The sequence below is a fragment of the Balaenoptera musculus genome, chromosome 1 (assembly GCF_009873245.2).
Source record: "Balaenoptera musculus isolate JJ_BM4_2016_0621 chromosome 1, mBalMus1.pri.v3, whole genome shotgun sequence".
Classification (NCBI taxonomy): domain Eukaryota; kingdom Metazoa; phylum Chordata; class Mammalia; order Artiodactyla; family Balaenopteridae; genus Balaenoptera; species Balaenoptera musculus.
Window position 1 is genome coordinate 138804957 of NC_045785.1, and position 17990 is coordinate 138822946.

Genomic DNA, 17990 nt, shown 5'->3' on the forward strand with positions numbered 1-17990 from the left:
AAAAACTATTTAAGATATGTGAGTGAGTCTAGGAAAAATAACTAAATGGAAAAGTCCGGGGCTCCTGATATCACAGGAAAGGGCTGGGGGCCAAGAAAATCTCAGCATTCCCTCTATCGCAATGTGTCTTGTGTTCCTCTGATTGTAATATTTATTTTGAACAGCCCGTCTTATGCCCTGAGTGCTGTTGTAAGCAGCAAAGCAGCTGGGATAGATTGTGGTTAGTGGAGAGGAAAAAAAAAATACTCTTTTTCTTTCTCTTTGTCCCATCTCCTGGCAGAGCTCGATTCAGGACTGGGGTGAAGAGGTAGAGGAAGGAGCTGTGTACCATGTCACCCTCAAAAGAGTCCAGATTCAACAGGCTGCCAATAAAGGAGCAAGATGGCTAGGGGTGAGTAAAGCTGGAGAGATTGTGAACTTTGGACTTGCAGTGTCTCTTGTTCTGTGAATATCATTATTATTTAGCAGAGGCAGGCTTTTTTTTTTTTTTTTTTTTTCTTCTTCTCTTTTGGCCTTAAAAAGGAAACCACCAATGACCAAGTGTTTGCACTAGCAGTACCGGTCTGTTTTTGTACTTACTGTTTTCCAAAGCATCTCCCTTAGGTCTGTCAATAATTCAGAACCTCTTAGAAACGTCTTGAGGTATTTGGCAAATAAAGTGGGAGTGGAGTGGCAGAAAGTGACACAGAGTAACAGGACCAGCAAATAGCACTGTGTTAGACAAGAGCCATTTTGCCCAGATGGCATCCTTTTCTCTCCCTGTCTTCCCCACTCTTGATGCTGACAGCCCCTCTCCTACTCCTGTACGTTTACCAAGTACCCAGTATGCTCAGGGGACCTGACATTCCAAATCTGCCTCCTATGGGGGATGGAACGTTTCCCACTGTTCATCCTTTCCAGAGCCTGCGAGGAGGCAAATGTGTGCTTAGTGCCCACGACTTCATGAGTAGAATGCGTAGAGGGCTGGGTCTTTGGCAAAACACAGCTTCCATAAACAAGATTTTTTTCCACTGAGATTTTAGTGATGGGTGAGATCATGTGAGTTATTCATTATCTCCTAATGAATCCTTCAACATATCCCAACTAAAGGGGATGTGAGGAATGGAAAGCTCGGGCAAACAGCACTGCTTGGGCAGACATCATCACGTGGAAGAATGAAGGAATTCTTCATCTGGAGGTACAAGTAATTCCCAGCGAGCAGTGACAGATGACTCAAAAAGCCTTGAGAAAGAACATAGTGGTGAGCGAACAGAGAGGATGGAGTGTGGTTTCACCTGGCCTTATTTTGGCCATACTCAGGCTTCACAGCTGATGGGCTTGAGAGCAATGAAGATTATGCACTGGCATCCAATCTTTACTGGCTTTGGGTTTCAGAAAATTCAGTATTTTGAGCAGAAATCAAAGGTCGGGTGTGAAGGAGGACAGGAAACAAAACTGCCCAGGACTTTGTGTTAAGACTAGAGGCATCATGTGACTTGCAATTCCTGGAGTTTAAGGCAGGATGGACAGCAGCAATGATTTCCTCTGCCATGGGTCTGCTGGGCTGCTGACACAGGCGTTCACTGCTTTGGGCTTTCCCAGCTGCTTCAAGTCAGGCCCTTCATGCTCCGTACTTGGGGTCGAGGTACCACCCACTAGGGCAGTAAATTGTTAGTGGCATCTGCAGGTGTGCTCTGGAAAGGTAGGAACCTTTCCTTTGAACACCTGAGGTCTTCACTTATCCAGTAGGTACCTTACTCGGAATATGATTTTGAAATTAATTAGGTGTATCACCAGCAGACCTGATAGGAAAAGCAGAACTAGAGTTCTGACAAGTCATCACTTTGTTTTTGGTGGTTGTGTGTATTGCATTTTATTTAAATGTGGTATTGATGTGGTTTGGCCTGAGTATTTCAAAATGATTCACAAGTTCTGAAGCAGCTGCCTTCAGAAAGGTCATTATATTTTCTGATGCCAGGTTGTTCCTCTTTTTATAGTAAGACTGATGTTGCTTGGGTGACAGTTTTAGTTTTTGGCCAAACACAATAACGGTGAATGAGTAAGTCATGGAGAAATGGAGGGGTTAACTCTGGAGATCCCAAACACACGAAGTATGGTTCATTTAGATGTTCCCAGTTATTTAGTTATTCTCACTGAGTGTTCCGTTCACTGGACTCCTCTTCTCTCCCCCTCTCCCAGAGTTCTCATATTTATACAGAGTTCAGAGTTGGTTCACCCTGGATTTAGCAGTAGAGCTAAAATATCAAGAGGGAAATATGTAAAAAGATTGCTTCTAGTTGGTGGAGGAATCTGTCCTCAGAAGCCAGTTCCTAGGAACTCTCCAACCCAGATCCCCCTTGTTTTCTTATCTTAGGTGTCCTGTTGGGAAGCACTGTTTTTGTCCTTGGAAACTCCAGATTTAATTAAATGTGACTCAACCAATCGAGCCATAGCAATTACAAAGCCTTTCTCTTTAGGCCGTGAGTGGCTTCTCTATATTTGTTTTTCCAGTAACCCTTTCAAAATTCTTCAAAGCAACCATTTTATTTAGTGACTTATTATTGAAATATAGTTGACCTACACTCTGATGTTAGTTTCAGGTGTACTGCATAATGATTTGACATTTGCATACGCTGTGAAGTGATCACCATGATAAGCCTAGTAACCATTTGTCCCCATACAAAGTTATTGCAATATTATTGACCATATTCCTCACGTCAAAGCAACTGCTTTTAGAGTGAACTAGAGACTGAAGTGAGGTGAGGGTATATCGAAATATGACAACAATTTCTGAGGAAGGTAGTATTGTGATTATCTCTTTCTTTCCACATTAGGAAAAAAGGTCCGGAGAGATTAAATTGCTTGCCAGGGTCACACAGCTAGGAAGTGGTAGAGGCTGGATTTGAACCCAGATGTTTAGTTCCTTGCTGTTGGGAGCTGCCTGGGACCCTAAGGCTGTTTCCATAGTGGTGGAAGAGAACTTCAATTCAGAAGAACAAGGATGCTTAGGATGTACTTTCCCCCCTAGATATTGCAGCTGGTGCAAGACTTGAGCAACACACCTTTCTTTTCTTTATGTTTTGAATGATGACTTGAGCTGCAAATTGAGGTATTTGTTGTGAAGATGTGTATCTTATGATAAGCTCTCCATCTTGAGTGTATAAAGGGTCATACACCAAAGACGTGTGAGCTTACGTAGCACCTGGGGGTGGGCACGACTCTCACTACATGTCAAAAAGCCTAAGTGACTGAGTACGATGTTTGTAGTTTCTAGTACTCAGATCACAAAACAGAATTAAGATCCAGTTTGGGAATGATAGCAAAATAATTGCACATCCTTAGATGTGAAGTATCATACAATCCAAAAACATTTGGGACATTCATTTTTGTTTTGTTTGTGAGATTTTGTGTTCAGTTGATCTTTTGAAGAAAACCCCTCTGTCTTTGGTTGGAAAATATACAACCGACTATGGCCCAGGCTGGACTTAATAGTACAGCAGCTGCAGCTTTGTGAGGTTATGTTGGGCAACTTTGAAAAACTAAATATTATTGAAATACTGACCCAATTTTTCCTTTACAATAACATCTTAGACTGGGATAATTTTACCCAACTATAGCCCTCAAAGAGAAATGGTTCTGATTATGTCAGAGAATCATAAAATCTCAGGACTGGAAGAGACATTAAAAAGTAATTTTATCCAACCATTCAATTAGCTTGTAGAAAAATTTCCAGTAATTTTTGGAAGAGCAAATGGTGAAAAGTTATTATTTTCCTTTGGTCCCAGCATTGTGGTTGTACATTGACAATGATGTGTAGAAACAATTTAAGAAAATATCAGTATTCTCTGGAAGCAAGAAATGTCCCATTTTAGGAGGAATACTCAAATGGACAGAGGAAAAGGATCCCACTGTTAGGGAAGGGGCTTCAGTGTCAAGAACCCATTTTGCCGTCTTCGGAATATGGCAGCCTCAGGGTCCAGAAAAATGTATCAAACCCAAGATAAAGTCAAAGTGGAGATATTTGTTTCACAAGCAGGATTGGTCACCTCTGCAAGGTTTGTGGGGAGTGGAGCGGTCAGCGGATAGTCACATGGTTGTCTCAGTTCTGCGCTTCTGTGGCTGCGTGGTCCTTGTGGGGAGGCCCCAGTGCCTCCCTGCCCTGTGTCCCGTATTTATCCCACTATCTCGCACAGAGGCCCTTGTTGGGTTGAATTGAAATACTTGATAGCTGGGAGGCTGGTAAAGATAGTAAAATAGGACAGGAGAAAAAAGAATGCATTTAAAAATAAAAGGAACTGGAAATCTGTTATAGAACCTAGTGGGTTTTATGAGTGCAGTGGTAAGATAACCACTTGTCACATCTGAATGGAGAAGTTCGACCTCACTTTGATGCACTATTTGGGTTGACTCTACCTGCTGTTCCCGTGGCATTGCCGTCCATATTGCCTTTAAATGGCACACAGTTCCTTGAGTTTTCAGCGAACTTCACTTCTGGGAAGCTTCTCCGATCTCCCAAGTCTGGAGGAGGTACCCCTTCTGCGTGTTCCAGAAGCATTCTCTAGCTCTCTGTGATGCGTTTACCTCACTCTGTTGTAATTGCCTGTTTATTTGTATTTCCCATTAGACTGTAAGCTCCGTGAAGTGAGAACTATGGCCATCTAGTTGGCAGACACTCAGTAAATGTTTGTTGAATGAGCAGATCAAGCTTCATGCCTTTCTGCAAGGCCAATATTGTCTTTTTTTTTTTTAAAGTTTCCAGTTTTTTTTTTTAATAGTGATTTCTTTAATTAATTTATTATTTATTTATTTTTTGGCTGTGTTGGGTCTTCGTTTCTGTGCGAGGACTTTCTCTAGTTGCGGCAAGCGGGGGCCACTCTTCATCGCGGTGCGCGGGCCTCTCACTATCGCGGCCTCTCTTGTTGCGGAGCACAGGCTCCAGACGCGCAGGCTCAGTAGTTGTGGCTCACGGGCCCAGTTGCTCCGCGGCATGTGGGATCTTCCCAGACCAGGGCTCGAACCCGTGTCCCCTGCATTGGCAGGCAGATTCTCAACCACTGCGCCACCAGGGAAGCCCGCAAATATTGTCTTGATAAATATGAATGTATGGTTGCTCCTCATTTAAACCCAAATCAGCATGAAGATGTTAGCTTATAAAGAAAAGGAGGGGTGCATGGGAGTGAGAAAAAGTAATTAGCTAATGATTACAGCTATCTTACATCCTTTCTGTAACAAAGCAGGGCACAAAGAAAGGTAGTGATTATTCATTTTAACAACAACAAAAAAATCATGGCAGTGAATTAACTAGACAATCCCCCGGTGCCTTTTAAAGGCAAGAGGTCCGATAGTATTGAATGTTGAAGAAAGAAAGGCAATGCACAAGTTAGGGTTGGCAAGCATTACCATTATGTACGGTCAGAGGGCTCAGGAGCCAGGGTTTTAGAATTGTAAGGAGATAAGCCCTAGAGGAGCCCTCAGTTTAGAGTCTGTCATCCTTATTTTCATCTAGGAAAACAGGCCCTCGGGTTGCATTATTCCTGTCTATCGGAATGTTTAATTTAGGCTTTAGAAAGTAAATTCCAAAATTTAGCAACCATCTGTAAATGAACCAACTGCTATTTTTCATTTTGACCTTGGGAACGCGTTTCTAAAATAATCTAATAGTACAGCATGTGGCGTACACCAATCAAGAAAATACGGTCAGTTTCAATTGCCTGAGCTATCATTATTATGTTAAGTCCTTTCACTGCTTTCAGAATCTTTTGGGGTCTGTGTAAGGAATATTTAGCATGTAACCCAAGAATATCCATTTCAGTTCAGCAATCCTGGGGACACTCAGCTGAGTGCAAGATACATGTCTGCCCCCAGCAAATACATAACAGCATAACTATGAGTCACATTAATTCCTTATGCTTAAAGTATACATGCTGTTAAATTAATATTGTAAGCATATTTCATTGTTATTTCTGTAAAAGCATAAAGAAAAATTTCCTGGACTTTTAAATTTAGAAAGAAAAGTAGAGCAATAAAGTCGATACTGTGCCTTTCCCTTTTAGCTCTTTAGCTGGAGTTCGCCACTGCCCCATCCCACTTATTTTAGTTTCCTTTGTCCGTGGCGTGCATATCCTTGTACATATCCCCCTTCTATGTAATCAGAATCTTGTAGTGACTGTCCTATACATTTTACATTAAAATATGCAGTAATAAGCTGAAATAAATAAAACGTTTAAGTTTCTACCAAGATAAACTTTTTACAGAAAAAAAAAAGATTTCTGTAAATGAAGCAAGGCAAGTATTGGTTAAATGGGGGGAGATGAGGAATGTAGCTTTATTCTGTGAGAGAAGCTCAGCTTAGCTCGTGTCTGGATTACTGATGGGTGTGGTTATCCCCACAGAGCTGATTTGGAATCTGGAGTTTGGGGCAGTTTCTGGGTTGTTTGCTAGTGAAACAGCCACTGTGAACTCCCTCGCTGCTGTGGCCTATCTCTGTATGGTTCTGTCATCTGCATTTGAGTCTGCTAACCTCACCTTCAATAGGATTCATTTATTCATCAACAGCCTGCTTTATGCCAGACACCACGTTAAATCTTGGGAATCCAAAGTAAAGCAAGACACCCCTTGTTCTTAAGGAAATTTCAGGTAGTAGGGGAGACAGGAACGTAAGCTAATTACCGTATATTGTGGTAGGTGTGATCAGTGCTGTGTGAGAGATCTGCACTGGGTGTTAGGGGAGCCCCAAAGGGTGGCATATAAATCAGATGGGAGTGGGGAGTGGGCACTCCAGGAAGGCTGCACGGAAGAAAGGCCCTTTAGTGGAGAGTTGACGGATGATAGGAGTTAAATGAGGGTGTGTGGGGCACTGGAGACAGGCATTCCAGTCAGAGAGCACAGCGTGGGGAAAAGCATGGGGGCCAGAGATGAGAGCCCTGTGTGAGGCTCAGCCTGGGGAAGGGGGAAGGGCCCCTGGTGGGGGACTGATGGGAAAGGAGGCCAGAGAGCAAGACCGGAGCCATGTCTGTGCTAAGCTGCAGAATCTGCTTGGTCCTGAATGCTCTGTAGTCAGCACTAAAGGGGCTTCAGCAGAGTGGGGTGGTCAGATTTGCATTTGAGAAAAGACGACTGACAGCTGACGGGGGGCGCTGCATCGGGAAGGAGCCGGACTAGGGGAGGAGGCAAAAGTGGTCATGAAGTGAGGAAAGGAATGAGGATCCAGATGAAACTGGGGCAGCGGAACAAAGAGGGTGGACGGGGGAGAGTGCAGGGAGAGGAGGGACAGTGGTGGGAGTGGAGGGTGACGAGAGGAGGCCTGGCAGGCGTGGATCTTAACCACCCTGGTTTCAAAGAGCAGGTCAAAAGCCTTCTGGCTTTCTGGGGTCAGCGCCATCCTCTTCTTATTGGATGAAATGTCCTGGGGACTTCAAGGCAGCCTTGCTCCATGTAAACACTAGCAAATGCCTTCTTTCCTGTCAGCAGGCCCTGCAGACCAGACACAGGCGTGCCTGCTGTGTCCTGTCCAGAGACGCAGCTCAGTTCAGGCTCATGAACGGGGTAGCAAGCACTGCTTGCTTCTCAGATTCCAGAGCACTTTGGAGAGCTGGTGGTTTCTGGGTTTTTTTTTTTTTTTTTTTTCTTTTCCTTCTAAAGTCTTCTGTTTCCTTACACACTAAACAGATTAATCTGTACACCATGGAGGGAGAATAAATATGGAACCCACAGGGCTATGATTACAGAGTTGTGTTTTAGACAACAGCGGTTACACTTATAATTGTGTTGTTAGGGACGCAAGAAATTTTATGGTTAGGTGTCCTGCTCTTTTTCCCTCTTCCTACTCAGTGTCTTTAAGCCCTTTCTGAAACTGTTTATCCTGCCTGCGGGCATTGGTGCGCTTAGAGGCTCACTCTGATTGCTGACTCCACTTGTACAGAAGAAGAAATTTGATAAGATCTAATTCTTCCTTAGTTTACCGCTTCCACAATTTCAATCTTTTTCTCTTACACACACACATAGACACACATACACCATAAATTAAAATGTCTTTTCGTATCATATTTTTTTAGGATTTGGTGCATCTTTCTAATGTCATTTCATGACCTCTTCTATATAACCGATCAAAGTCTGACTTTGTTATGTTTTGCTTGGTTTCCCTTCTGTCATTATTGTGATTGATTAACTTTCTTCTGTTTAGGAACTGTCTTCAATTTAAAAAAGGATAAAAATAGAGGGAGGAATGAAAGAATAAAGGTAGGACAAGACTACATTAGGTAGAAGACACCTTCTTGGAGGAAGCCCAGTTAGTCTTGTGCAGAGAGAGAGAAGCATGTCATTTACCACTGATCCTTTGGGCTTAACACTGTAGAAATACCTGTGCCTTTTCACCACTGTGGCTGTGTATTGTGGTCTGATGAATGGGGTTTCTGCCTAGCTTGGTTCCTCAAAGCCGTCTTCTCCTTTATGTCATGCTGTGTATGACTGACTTCCAAGGATAATAACGGTGGTGGTTGGGAGTGGGATGGCGTGTCGTTGTTGGTTCTGTATATCCTTCCACACTCACAGAATCATTACCCTACATTTTCTAGTATAATTGTTTGTGCCATCTGTGGTCCATTCATTTGAATTCATTTCCACACAGTTAATCTCATCCCATGTAAACTCCCCCAGACATTTTCTGTTTGTTTGCTCTTTCAGCAAGGAATTGAGCAATTCAACTTTTCCCCTTTATTTTGTTTCCTGCTGATTTTAGTACCCATTTTCATCTTTTATAAAAGCAGAGCCAAGGCTGAGTCCTTCCAGCTTCGTCATTCTAAAGATAATTTGAAGGCCAGAAACAAACTGTTTCTGCTAAAAGTAGGATGTCTTTGGTAGGTAATATCAACTGAGGCTCTTGGCAACTTTCTTGGTAGCAGCTCTTTTCTAGTCAGATGCTGTTCTCATGCTGTCACTGCTGGTGACGGAGCTAGAATCTGTGGACAATTTCTGTCTAACAAAAGTACATGTAATGGATATAGGTAAAAATAATTGAAACTGGGTTAGACATTGGCTAAAAATAAAATGCTTTACAGTCATGACTTTTCTAATTAAAATTGCAATACTTGAAATTCTGTATTGAGGTGACTGATACTCCCAAATAGAAAATTCAGGAAATTGGAGGCATTTGGTTAGTTTGTGAAGCACAGGGAAAACATTTGCTGTTTTCTATCCAAATGTTGACTTCTCCTAATGACCCAACACAATGAGCATATCTGATGAGCATATCTGTTTTGCGACCTAATCAAGAATTAACAGGGCCCAGAGCCATCAGGGCGTGGCTGGGGTTCTTTCTCCTGGCTGGGGGCCTTTGTAGGAGATGGCATCTCCTATTTGCTCTTTCTTTTCAGGGGTGTTTCCAGCAGGAGCGCCAGTTGAGGGAGGTAATCTATGCTTTGGAGCCAGACAGATGTGAATCCAGAGCTGGCCTCTGCCCCATGTGCGGCTGTGTGAAGTAGAGCTCTGAAGTTACTTAAACTCTCTCAGCCCGAGTTCCTCACCTGGAAAGGGAGGGTATGAGCAATCCTCTCTGGACAGAGTTACTGTGAGAAGTGAGTTGTGTGTGTAAGGTGCTTGGCGCAGAACCTAGGGTATGGTCTGCCCTCCCTCACTGAGCGGTGGGGCTCTCATCGGGACCCCACCATCTGGGTCCTCTTTGAACCCCACGGTGGAAACTTGCAGAGGCGTGGGTCCGCCCTGGACGCTTGTGGTTGTGTAGAATCCAGACCGCTTGATTGAGACGCGGTCTTAGCGAGGCTTTATGTTCCTGACATCCCTTTCTCGTTTTGCACGTCTGGGTGGAAGGGCCGTGGCAGGGTTTAGTAATCCTTGCTTATTAGAAGTAATATCTATTGTCGTGTTTTCTCTGTCTGGCTGCCTGTACAGTGAAAGATGATTATTGCCTGGGCTCCAGTATTTCGCATTTCAAATTCCTTCAGTTTTCCTGTATAGTTAATTTGTTGGTGTTCTGATTTTTATGCTTTAAAAATATTGTACTAGTTAACAACGGGCTGTATTCTGTCTCCTGTATTTGCCATTTCTGCCTGAAAAATGGGAAGGTAGGAAACAGTTTTTCTAAAAATTGCTTGGTAAGCATTATGCTAATCATTCTTCGCTGGGCATAATTTGGGATGTGAGTAAATTGTGCTTTCACAAGTTAAAGTAAAGGTAAAATTTCTCATTGGGCTGCATGTTGATTAGCTAATGCAGTACTTGAGCCCCAAACTAGGAATGAGCTGAATTTCTCCCGAGGTTGTGACTTTCACAATGTCACAGGACTTTCTAAATCTTCACTTTCATCATCTGTGAAATGGGGATGATCGTTCTGCCCGTGGGTTTTGTGAGGATCATATGAGTTAATGTATATAAAAGTACTTTTTAATATGTAAATTATTATACAAATACAAGGATATTCTTATTGTTATTAAACCGTAAGGCCGTTTTTTGTTTTTGTTTTTTTTCTTCTCCTCACCACCTAAGTGCGTGATTGGCATATGATCTGTTCATTAGTCCTGCCTTTCTTCCCTCATCCCAGTGGGAATCGTTTCTATATTTTTTTCTTCCTATTTGCTGATTACCTAATGATATCTTCATGTTCAGCAAGGAGTAGTGTTTCCTCTGCCATGACCACTGTTACTAGTAGTATTCTTGGTGCATTGAAAGTGCAGAGATGGCTTCTCTCAATAGATGGGATGTGGGAACAAATATCCCATACTCACAGGATTCTAAAGACAAATGCAGTAAGTATCTTGCATATGAAAACTTCCTACTTTCTCTTTATTTTCTTATTCCCTCTCCAGTATGATTTTGTTTTGTTTTGAGATAATGGCTGTTGATTCTCTTTGATTCTCCCTTTCTTTGGGGTACTTTTAATTTGTTGCAGAGAAGGATAGTAAAGTTAATGTGCCCAGGAATGGAAAGTGCTTCCAGCCTTTCAGAGCTGCTGGAAAATCAGCACTTGGTTTTAGGCCAAATCCTGATGTGGGACTTGAACTCATGACCTAATACCATAGGCAAAATGTTACCAACCAACCCACACTGACCCTCATAAGATGTAGGCATTTAAAATACTTCCTTTGAGTAGTCCTCTTGTTGCTTTTTGGGTTCTCTTCTCTCTTTCAGCCTTTTCTTATGGCGTTCCTGGCTTCCCTGTTAGGAATACAATTTTAGTTTTAAGATCTATTTTTCTCACTGTCTTTCCATTTGCTTATTACAGTCGCTTCCTTCTTGCTTTCCATTTCTCCTGTGTGAGTTCCTTGTTTTGTTCCTGTTCCTTCCTGCCCTTCTTCTGGATTAAAAATAGTCTCCGGGGTCTCTGGCTTCTTGCCCACGAACTTGGCCTTCCTTCTATTCATATAGGGTCCCCCCTGAGTATCTTAAGATCCTTTCCTATGCTCTCAGGATACTCAGACTCCTGCATCCATTCTCTGTTATTTACGCCTGTTCTCAGCTGACTTGTGGGGCTAACTGACCCTCGTACTCTGAGCTGTAATTGAAAAATTAAATCTCTTGCACAAAGATGCTGAATAAGTGATTTGCTCACGTTAAGTGTTACTGACAGACACTGAATCCTCCCTGCGTGTGCTGACTCTGTACATGGAACAAAAGGAGAAGGGATCTTACACACTGACTCAAGGCGCTTGTGTAACATCGTCTATGTGCAAAGCAGCGAGGCCAAGATCAGCTGGGCCCAGGACCAGCTTTCATCCATCACACTGCTGTGGGTATCCTGGAGGGTCCTGCTGCGGCTTCTCTCCCACAGAAGTGTTTCTCAGGGAGCTAAAGTTGATTCAAGTGTTTCTTCGTGAACATTCTTTGGTTAGCATTGAAGGATTATGATATTCTTTACAAAAATGACTTTCTATCCATTGTTGACCTAGACAATCCACAAATGTCTGCTCGAGGGATAAAGCCTTGTAAAACTTTAGATGACTGGGCCGCAAAGTGCTGATGGCAGCAGCTCTGATTTCAGCCCCCATCCCTAACCTGAACTCCCTATTTTGCTAAGAGTTACAGCAACAGGGTTGATGATACTCTTCTATGTGGCAGATGAAAGCTTAAAAGTTTTCCTTCCATCTCTCTGTCCCTCCAGCTCCCCATGTGGTTATGTCTCCATTAAAAGAACTAGCCCTATTCTTAGTTGAGAATATAGAGCTGTAGATTTCATCAGCCATAGTGAAGTCCACATTTATATGCAGCTCTGTTCTCCTCCTGTCACTGCATATGCTATTGTATCAGCTTGCAGTGCTTTTCTGTTCACGGATTGACTGATAAAACTACTTACCTTTCAAGTCCCAGCTCAAATGTCATCTGTACTCTTCTAATTTCCCTGATCCCTCTTCTGGAATAATTATCCTTTTATCTGGGTCATCTTAGCACTTTACGAAAAGCTCTATTACAGCACTTGTCACATTGTATCCTTTTTTTAAAAAAAATGTTTCTCTCTGCCCTGTTCATTTGAGAGTCTCAAGGGCAGGGGGTGGGACCATCTTTAATCAATCTTCATATTCCCATCACCTGGAACCATGTCCAAGCCATAGTCAGTACTCAGTAAGAATCTTACAAGTTGTTTGACCTAATCTCTATTATAAAACATGTGTCTTCGTGACTTTTTTTTTTTTTTTCGCCATTTGGTAATGTTGTAAATCTCATTCTTTGAAACAAAAAGGAAAATATTGAATAAATAAGCTAAATCTAATTTGTATTTTATACTTCAACTGTTGACACAAGAAAAAAAAGGAAAAATGCTGCTTTTGCCTCATTTTTGTCATCTTTGCTTTTTTCTACACATTTCATGATCTTATGAAAATTGGTTTAACTATTATGGTGACCTCTATAGGTAGAATAACATGGTATTTAAAGTTAATCCATAAGCTTCTTGGTGACATACAGGTTTGAGTCACGGGTCAAGGATAGACCTCTGAGAACCCAATTCTGCTTTGGATTCCAAAGTTGTTTTACTTAGGGTTTTCACATATTTTATTTGGTCTCTTATCTGAGGGCTGCAATTTGCTTCAAGCTTGTATTAACCCAGTATCAAACCACTTTGGCTTTGTTCTGTAGAACACATTTTTGTAAAGGGATCTGACACCCTTTATGTTCATAACCACTAGGGTTATGCACATAATGAAGAAGCTGCTTCTCTGAGATTTTGGGGGCAGGCTTGTTGTGTACGGCACTTTCTGGGGGTGTGCTCCTCTTACCAGAATTCATTGGCAAGAGGGGATTTTAAAAAAAGTGACACAAATTATACTTTATTATATAACATAATAGTATCTGTAGGCTTTTCAGTTTTCGTTAGTAAAATTCAGCTGCCTTTGCTTTCTTACCCTCTCAAAGTTTCCTCTGCTATGCGGTCTTACATTCTTAACTCTTAAATTTCTACTTCAGGCAAAACGTAAAGCCTATGCTAGAAGTTTTCGGCAGTCCAGCTGTCGTTAGGTGTTTCCCGTCAGACTGTCCCAGTGTAATTGGCTCTGTCAAGGTCAAGTTTTCTGACTGCTTCTGGTCCTTCTTGCCTTTTATCCAAGCATGTTATCCTTACCCTTTTCTTTTCATAGGGATTCAATGGCATACGTGTTTGCTTTGGAAAAGAAGGAAGAACCTTTTTAAAGCAATATTATTCTTAAAAGAGTGATGCCACAACATTGTACGCGATATTTTTACAAGAAGAGAAAAAATCACCCATGATTCTACCGCAGTAGCACCGTTCTTTAAACTTTTGCTTTTTATCTTCCAATCTTCGTTCACAGGCGCACGTTTTAACATAGTTGCAATCCTGCTATTTATTCAGTTTTTTTTAATCAGCAAGATATATTTTTCAGAACAAATTCTCTAAAAGTTACTCTCTGGTTGGAATCTTATGTGCATTTGTTATATTTCTGATGTCACAGACAAAAGAATGCATTTGGACTTTGAGGAGTTTCAGAGCGATACTGCTTATTATTAGTTAACAAGCCTCATTTCTGTTCTTCTTTGTTGTGAAATCGCCTATCCTTTATCCGGGCTGTGAGCTTTCGCTAGGAGCCTGAGAGTACAGTGTGAGATGAGGTCGTGTGAGCACATATGCAGTGCAGTTCAGCAGGGGTGGATGGCTCTCCTTCCCTCTGCTGCCGGGCACCATCGTGGGTCCTGCTGTTCTGGGGGATGTGGGACCCGAGCTCTTAGGGCTGCACTGTTCAGTAGGGTAGCTACTAGCCTCATGTGCCTATGGAGCACCTGAAATGTGGCTAGTCTGAATTGGAACGTTCTGTGCATGCAAAGTCCACGCCAGATTTCGAAGACTTCGTATGATAAAATACTGTAAAATAGCTCAGTCGTTTTCTATAGCGGTCACATGTTGAAATGATAATATTTTGATATAACAGGTTAAATAAAATATATTGTCAAAATGAGTTTCACCTGTTTCTTTTTTACTTTTTTTTTTTTTTTTTAATGTGGCTACTAGCAACTTTAAAATATCATACTGTGGCTGGCACTATCTTTCTATTGGACAGTGTTGCTCTAGGGCCTTGCCTTTCAAAATGCAGGGTATAGCTTAAGAGTGGGTTCTGAAATCAATTTAGTGGGTCAAAAAATCAATATTTTAAAATTGGAACAGAATGAAAAAAAATATTAGAATAACATTGTTGTGAAACTTGTTTTAAATATGTGCACGTAGGTACTGAGCCATGTGTAAAAGGCATCTTTTCTTTTTACTGTGACTCATGGTTAAGAAGTTTGAAACTCACTGTTCTAGTGTGGTCCAGCTTAATCAATGCATCACCAGGAGGCCTGGTCTGCTTTGTAAGAGGAAGCAGGTTGCTACCAGCAACACCATCTAAATTTTAGGTCTGGTTGGTAGAAGCTCTTCTGGAACAATTCAACCAAACCAGACCCTGCAGGAAAGTAAACCTGAGCGTTGGTGCTCATCCTAAAAGCAGTAGCTACTCAGGGGACTCCCAGAGTGAAGGGTGGACTAAGGATGGTTATAGTTTTGTCGACTGAAGTCTGGACAAGTGTGCTCAGCACCGAAGTGTTCCTTAAGCCCAGGAGAGACTTTCTTTTATCTGATGAGTTGCTTCTTGAAGATATCTTCAAAATTGCCTCATGGGTGGTGATTCTTTCTAAGAAGGAGAGTGGTTTCTTAAGGACCTTGGAGTCAAGCTGGGTTGGGCAAGGGTTCTCTCTGACCCTTAGATCCTCCACCCACCGTGTCCTGTTGAAATCAGAAGAGGCTGTGCTGTCATCTAGGCTCACACCAGTCCTCTTCCCTCTTGACAGAGAGAAAACATGTCCTTACAGTACGCAAGATGTAGGGGGAGTCACCAGGGCTGTGTCTTTGGCTGAGTTCTAAATAAAGGACACTTAAAGCCACAGAGAGAGGCGGAGCTAAGTCTCCAAAAATGAAGTTTATGGGGTTGCTTGGGCCTTGTATTTATTCTGACAGTTGTAAAAATTCTTTTGGGCTGACCCATTTTTCCTTTCTTAATTAAAAAAAAAAAAAATCTGGCAGGCAAGAGCGAGAAATGTAAAACATGTGACTAATGCTTCAGCTTTTTCTCCTGGAGCCAGATTCTTTAAAATTATACCTTAGACTTGCTTGATGTTTTAAAAACAATTGCCCACAAAAGCCACCAAACATTTGTTTCCGAAACTTGTAGACTTAGATGGCATTCATTTTCAGTAAAGAGTCCAAAACACAATATTTAGGAGTTATTGAACTGAAATCTTCTTTGGAGATTTTGCTCTGGTGAATCAGATTACCCTAGAAACTGGCAGAGGGCCAGGCAGCCTTTCGCCTCTTTTGCTTGAGTATTTCCAGTCCTGTTGGTAGTTACCCAGAATCTTTGAGGGAGTTAGACGAAATGATCTCCAAGATCCCTTGTAGATGGAAAGTACTATGATGTTGGTGATGTACTGGATTGGCAAGCAGGAGCTGTGTCTATGTTGACCTCTTCTTGTTCTGTACCCATCACAAATAATTCACTCCTTCTTTCATTCATTCACTTATTCATTCAAATGTGACCCCTACTATGTGCCCAATACTGTTCTTGGTCTCTGTAGGCAGCTCATGGAATTTTTGAGCACTTTTATTACAGTGGATTTGAGGGCCTCCAAAGTTCAGCTCCAGTCTCTCCCTCTCTAGTGTTACTTCCTGTGTCTCACTTTTACATATTCCACACTTTAACCTAACTACGCTACTTTCCTGTCCGAGGGTCTTTTTCCCCGACTGTTGCCTCTGTCTGAAATGTCCCCCTTCCCCCTAATCTCCTGTGCAAATCCCAGCCATCACCCAAATTCCAGCTCACATGCCATTTCTTTCACAAATCCACTTCGGTTTCCCAAGTGGTGGTAAATTATCCTTTTCTGAGCTCTGTAGCACTTTGTACTTCTCTTGTGATTCACATGTAATCGTATTAGGTTGAACTGTATGAGATTGCCATATTAGTAAGTTAAAAATGGTTGAATATTGGCAATTTTATATTGTTCTTTTTAATATTAGGAGTGTTCATGTATGGAACTTAAATTAGGTCTCTTTACACATGTACTACACTCATGACTCATGTTTACCTAAGATTCCTTGGTCTTTTTAATTTTTGTAATATTAATTGTTATGAAACGAAGTCTCATTTAGCCTGTACTTGGAGAGTTGATTTTAAAAAGATCTAATTGTAGAAAATATTTATTTTTATTAAATCTAATTTTATTAGTCTTAGCTAATATTCCTGGTTTTAAAAAAAGTCTTCTAAAATTCTGATTCCGTAAGTTAGCGTACCAGATATAACTTTCAATTCAGTTTAATAAGGTTCTATATAATTGTCTGCTTCATTTGTTAAAATGATTTAATCAACATGGCCAAAGACAAAACTCTTTGTTATATTACTAGAGACGTTCCCTGCTCCTAGCCGTACTCACTAGTCGACATTGCTTCACCATTCAGCATTCCCTGACTACAGCGAGTCCCCTACATACGAATGAGTTCAGTTCAGAGAGCACGTTCGTAAGTCCAGTTTGTTCATAAGTCCAACAAAGTTAGCCTGGGTACCCAACTATCACAATTGGCTATGTACCGCTGCTTTTATGCTTGCTTCCAGACATCCTGGGCTTGAAATAAAGGTACTGTACTACTGTGCTCTCTACAGTAATGTGCAGTAAAGTACACAAAAGTACAGCCACTTGTAGAGGATGCACACAAGTGACAATGTACACCAGCCACGTGAACTAACTTACATGATTGGATGTTCACATCTTTGAAAGCTCGCAACTTGAAGGTTCGTATGTAGGGGACTTACTGTATTTGACTGGGATACAACTCTACAACCGTTCAACCCCTAGGGCTCCGTCAGATCCATAAAGATAAAGAAGATGTGGCACATATATACAATGGAATATTACTCAACCATAAAGAGAAACGGAATTGAGTTATTTGTAGTGAGGTGGAGGGACCTAGAGTCTGTCATACAGAGTGAAGTAAGTCAGAGGGAGAAAAATAAATACCGTATGCTAACACGTATATATGGAATCTAAAAAAAAGGTTATAAAGAACCTAGGGGCAGGACAGGAATAAAGACGCAGACCTACTAGAGAATGGACTTGAGGACATGGGGAGGGGGAAGGGTAAGCTGGGATGAAGTGAGAGAGTGGCATGGACATATATACACTACCAAATGTAAAACCGATAGCTAGTGGGAAGCAGCCGCATAGCACAGGGAGATCAGCTCGGTGCTTTGTGACCACCTAGGGGGGTGGGATAGGGAGGGTGGGAGGGAGGGAGACACAAGAGGGAAGAGATATGGGGATATATGTATGTGTATAGCTGATTCACTTTGTTATAAAGCAGAAACTAACACACCATTGTAAAGCAATTATACTCCAATAAAGATGTTTAAAAAAAAAAGATCTAAGGAGAGAGTTGGTGGAATGGTTTTTTTGAATGTGTGAGACATCTGTCATGTCTGTAGTACTCCTTTTTTCTTGTCTGGGGTCAGAATAGGATGGAAAGTCAGTTT

General features: G+C 41.7%; 1 protein-coding gene across 3 annotated transcripts in view; it reads left to right on the forward strand.

Annotated features, from left to right (window-relative positions):
* The window catches only part of RGL1 (ral guanine nucleotide dissociation stimulator like 1), a 286150-nt gene that overhangs the window by 152534 nt on the left and 115626 nt on the right, over positions 1-17990 (forward strand). For 2 of the 3 annotated variants that reach the window (XM_036863740.1, XM_036863748.1), the window contains one exon: positions 281-391. The exons of the other annotated variant lie outside the window; for it this stretch is intronic. In XM_036863740.1, the coding sequence (XP_036719635.1) occupies positions 281-391 (111 nt within the window). The remainder of the gene's footprint in view (positions 1-280; positions 392-17990) is intronic. 3 annotated transcript variants of the gene reach the window in all.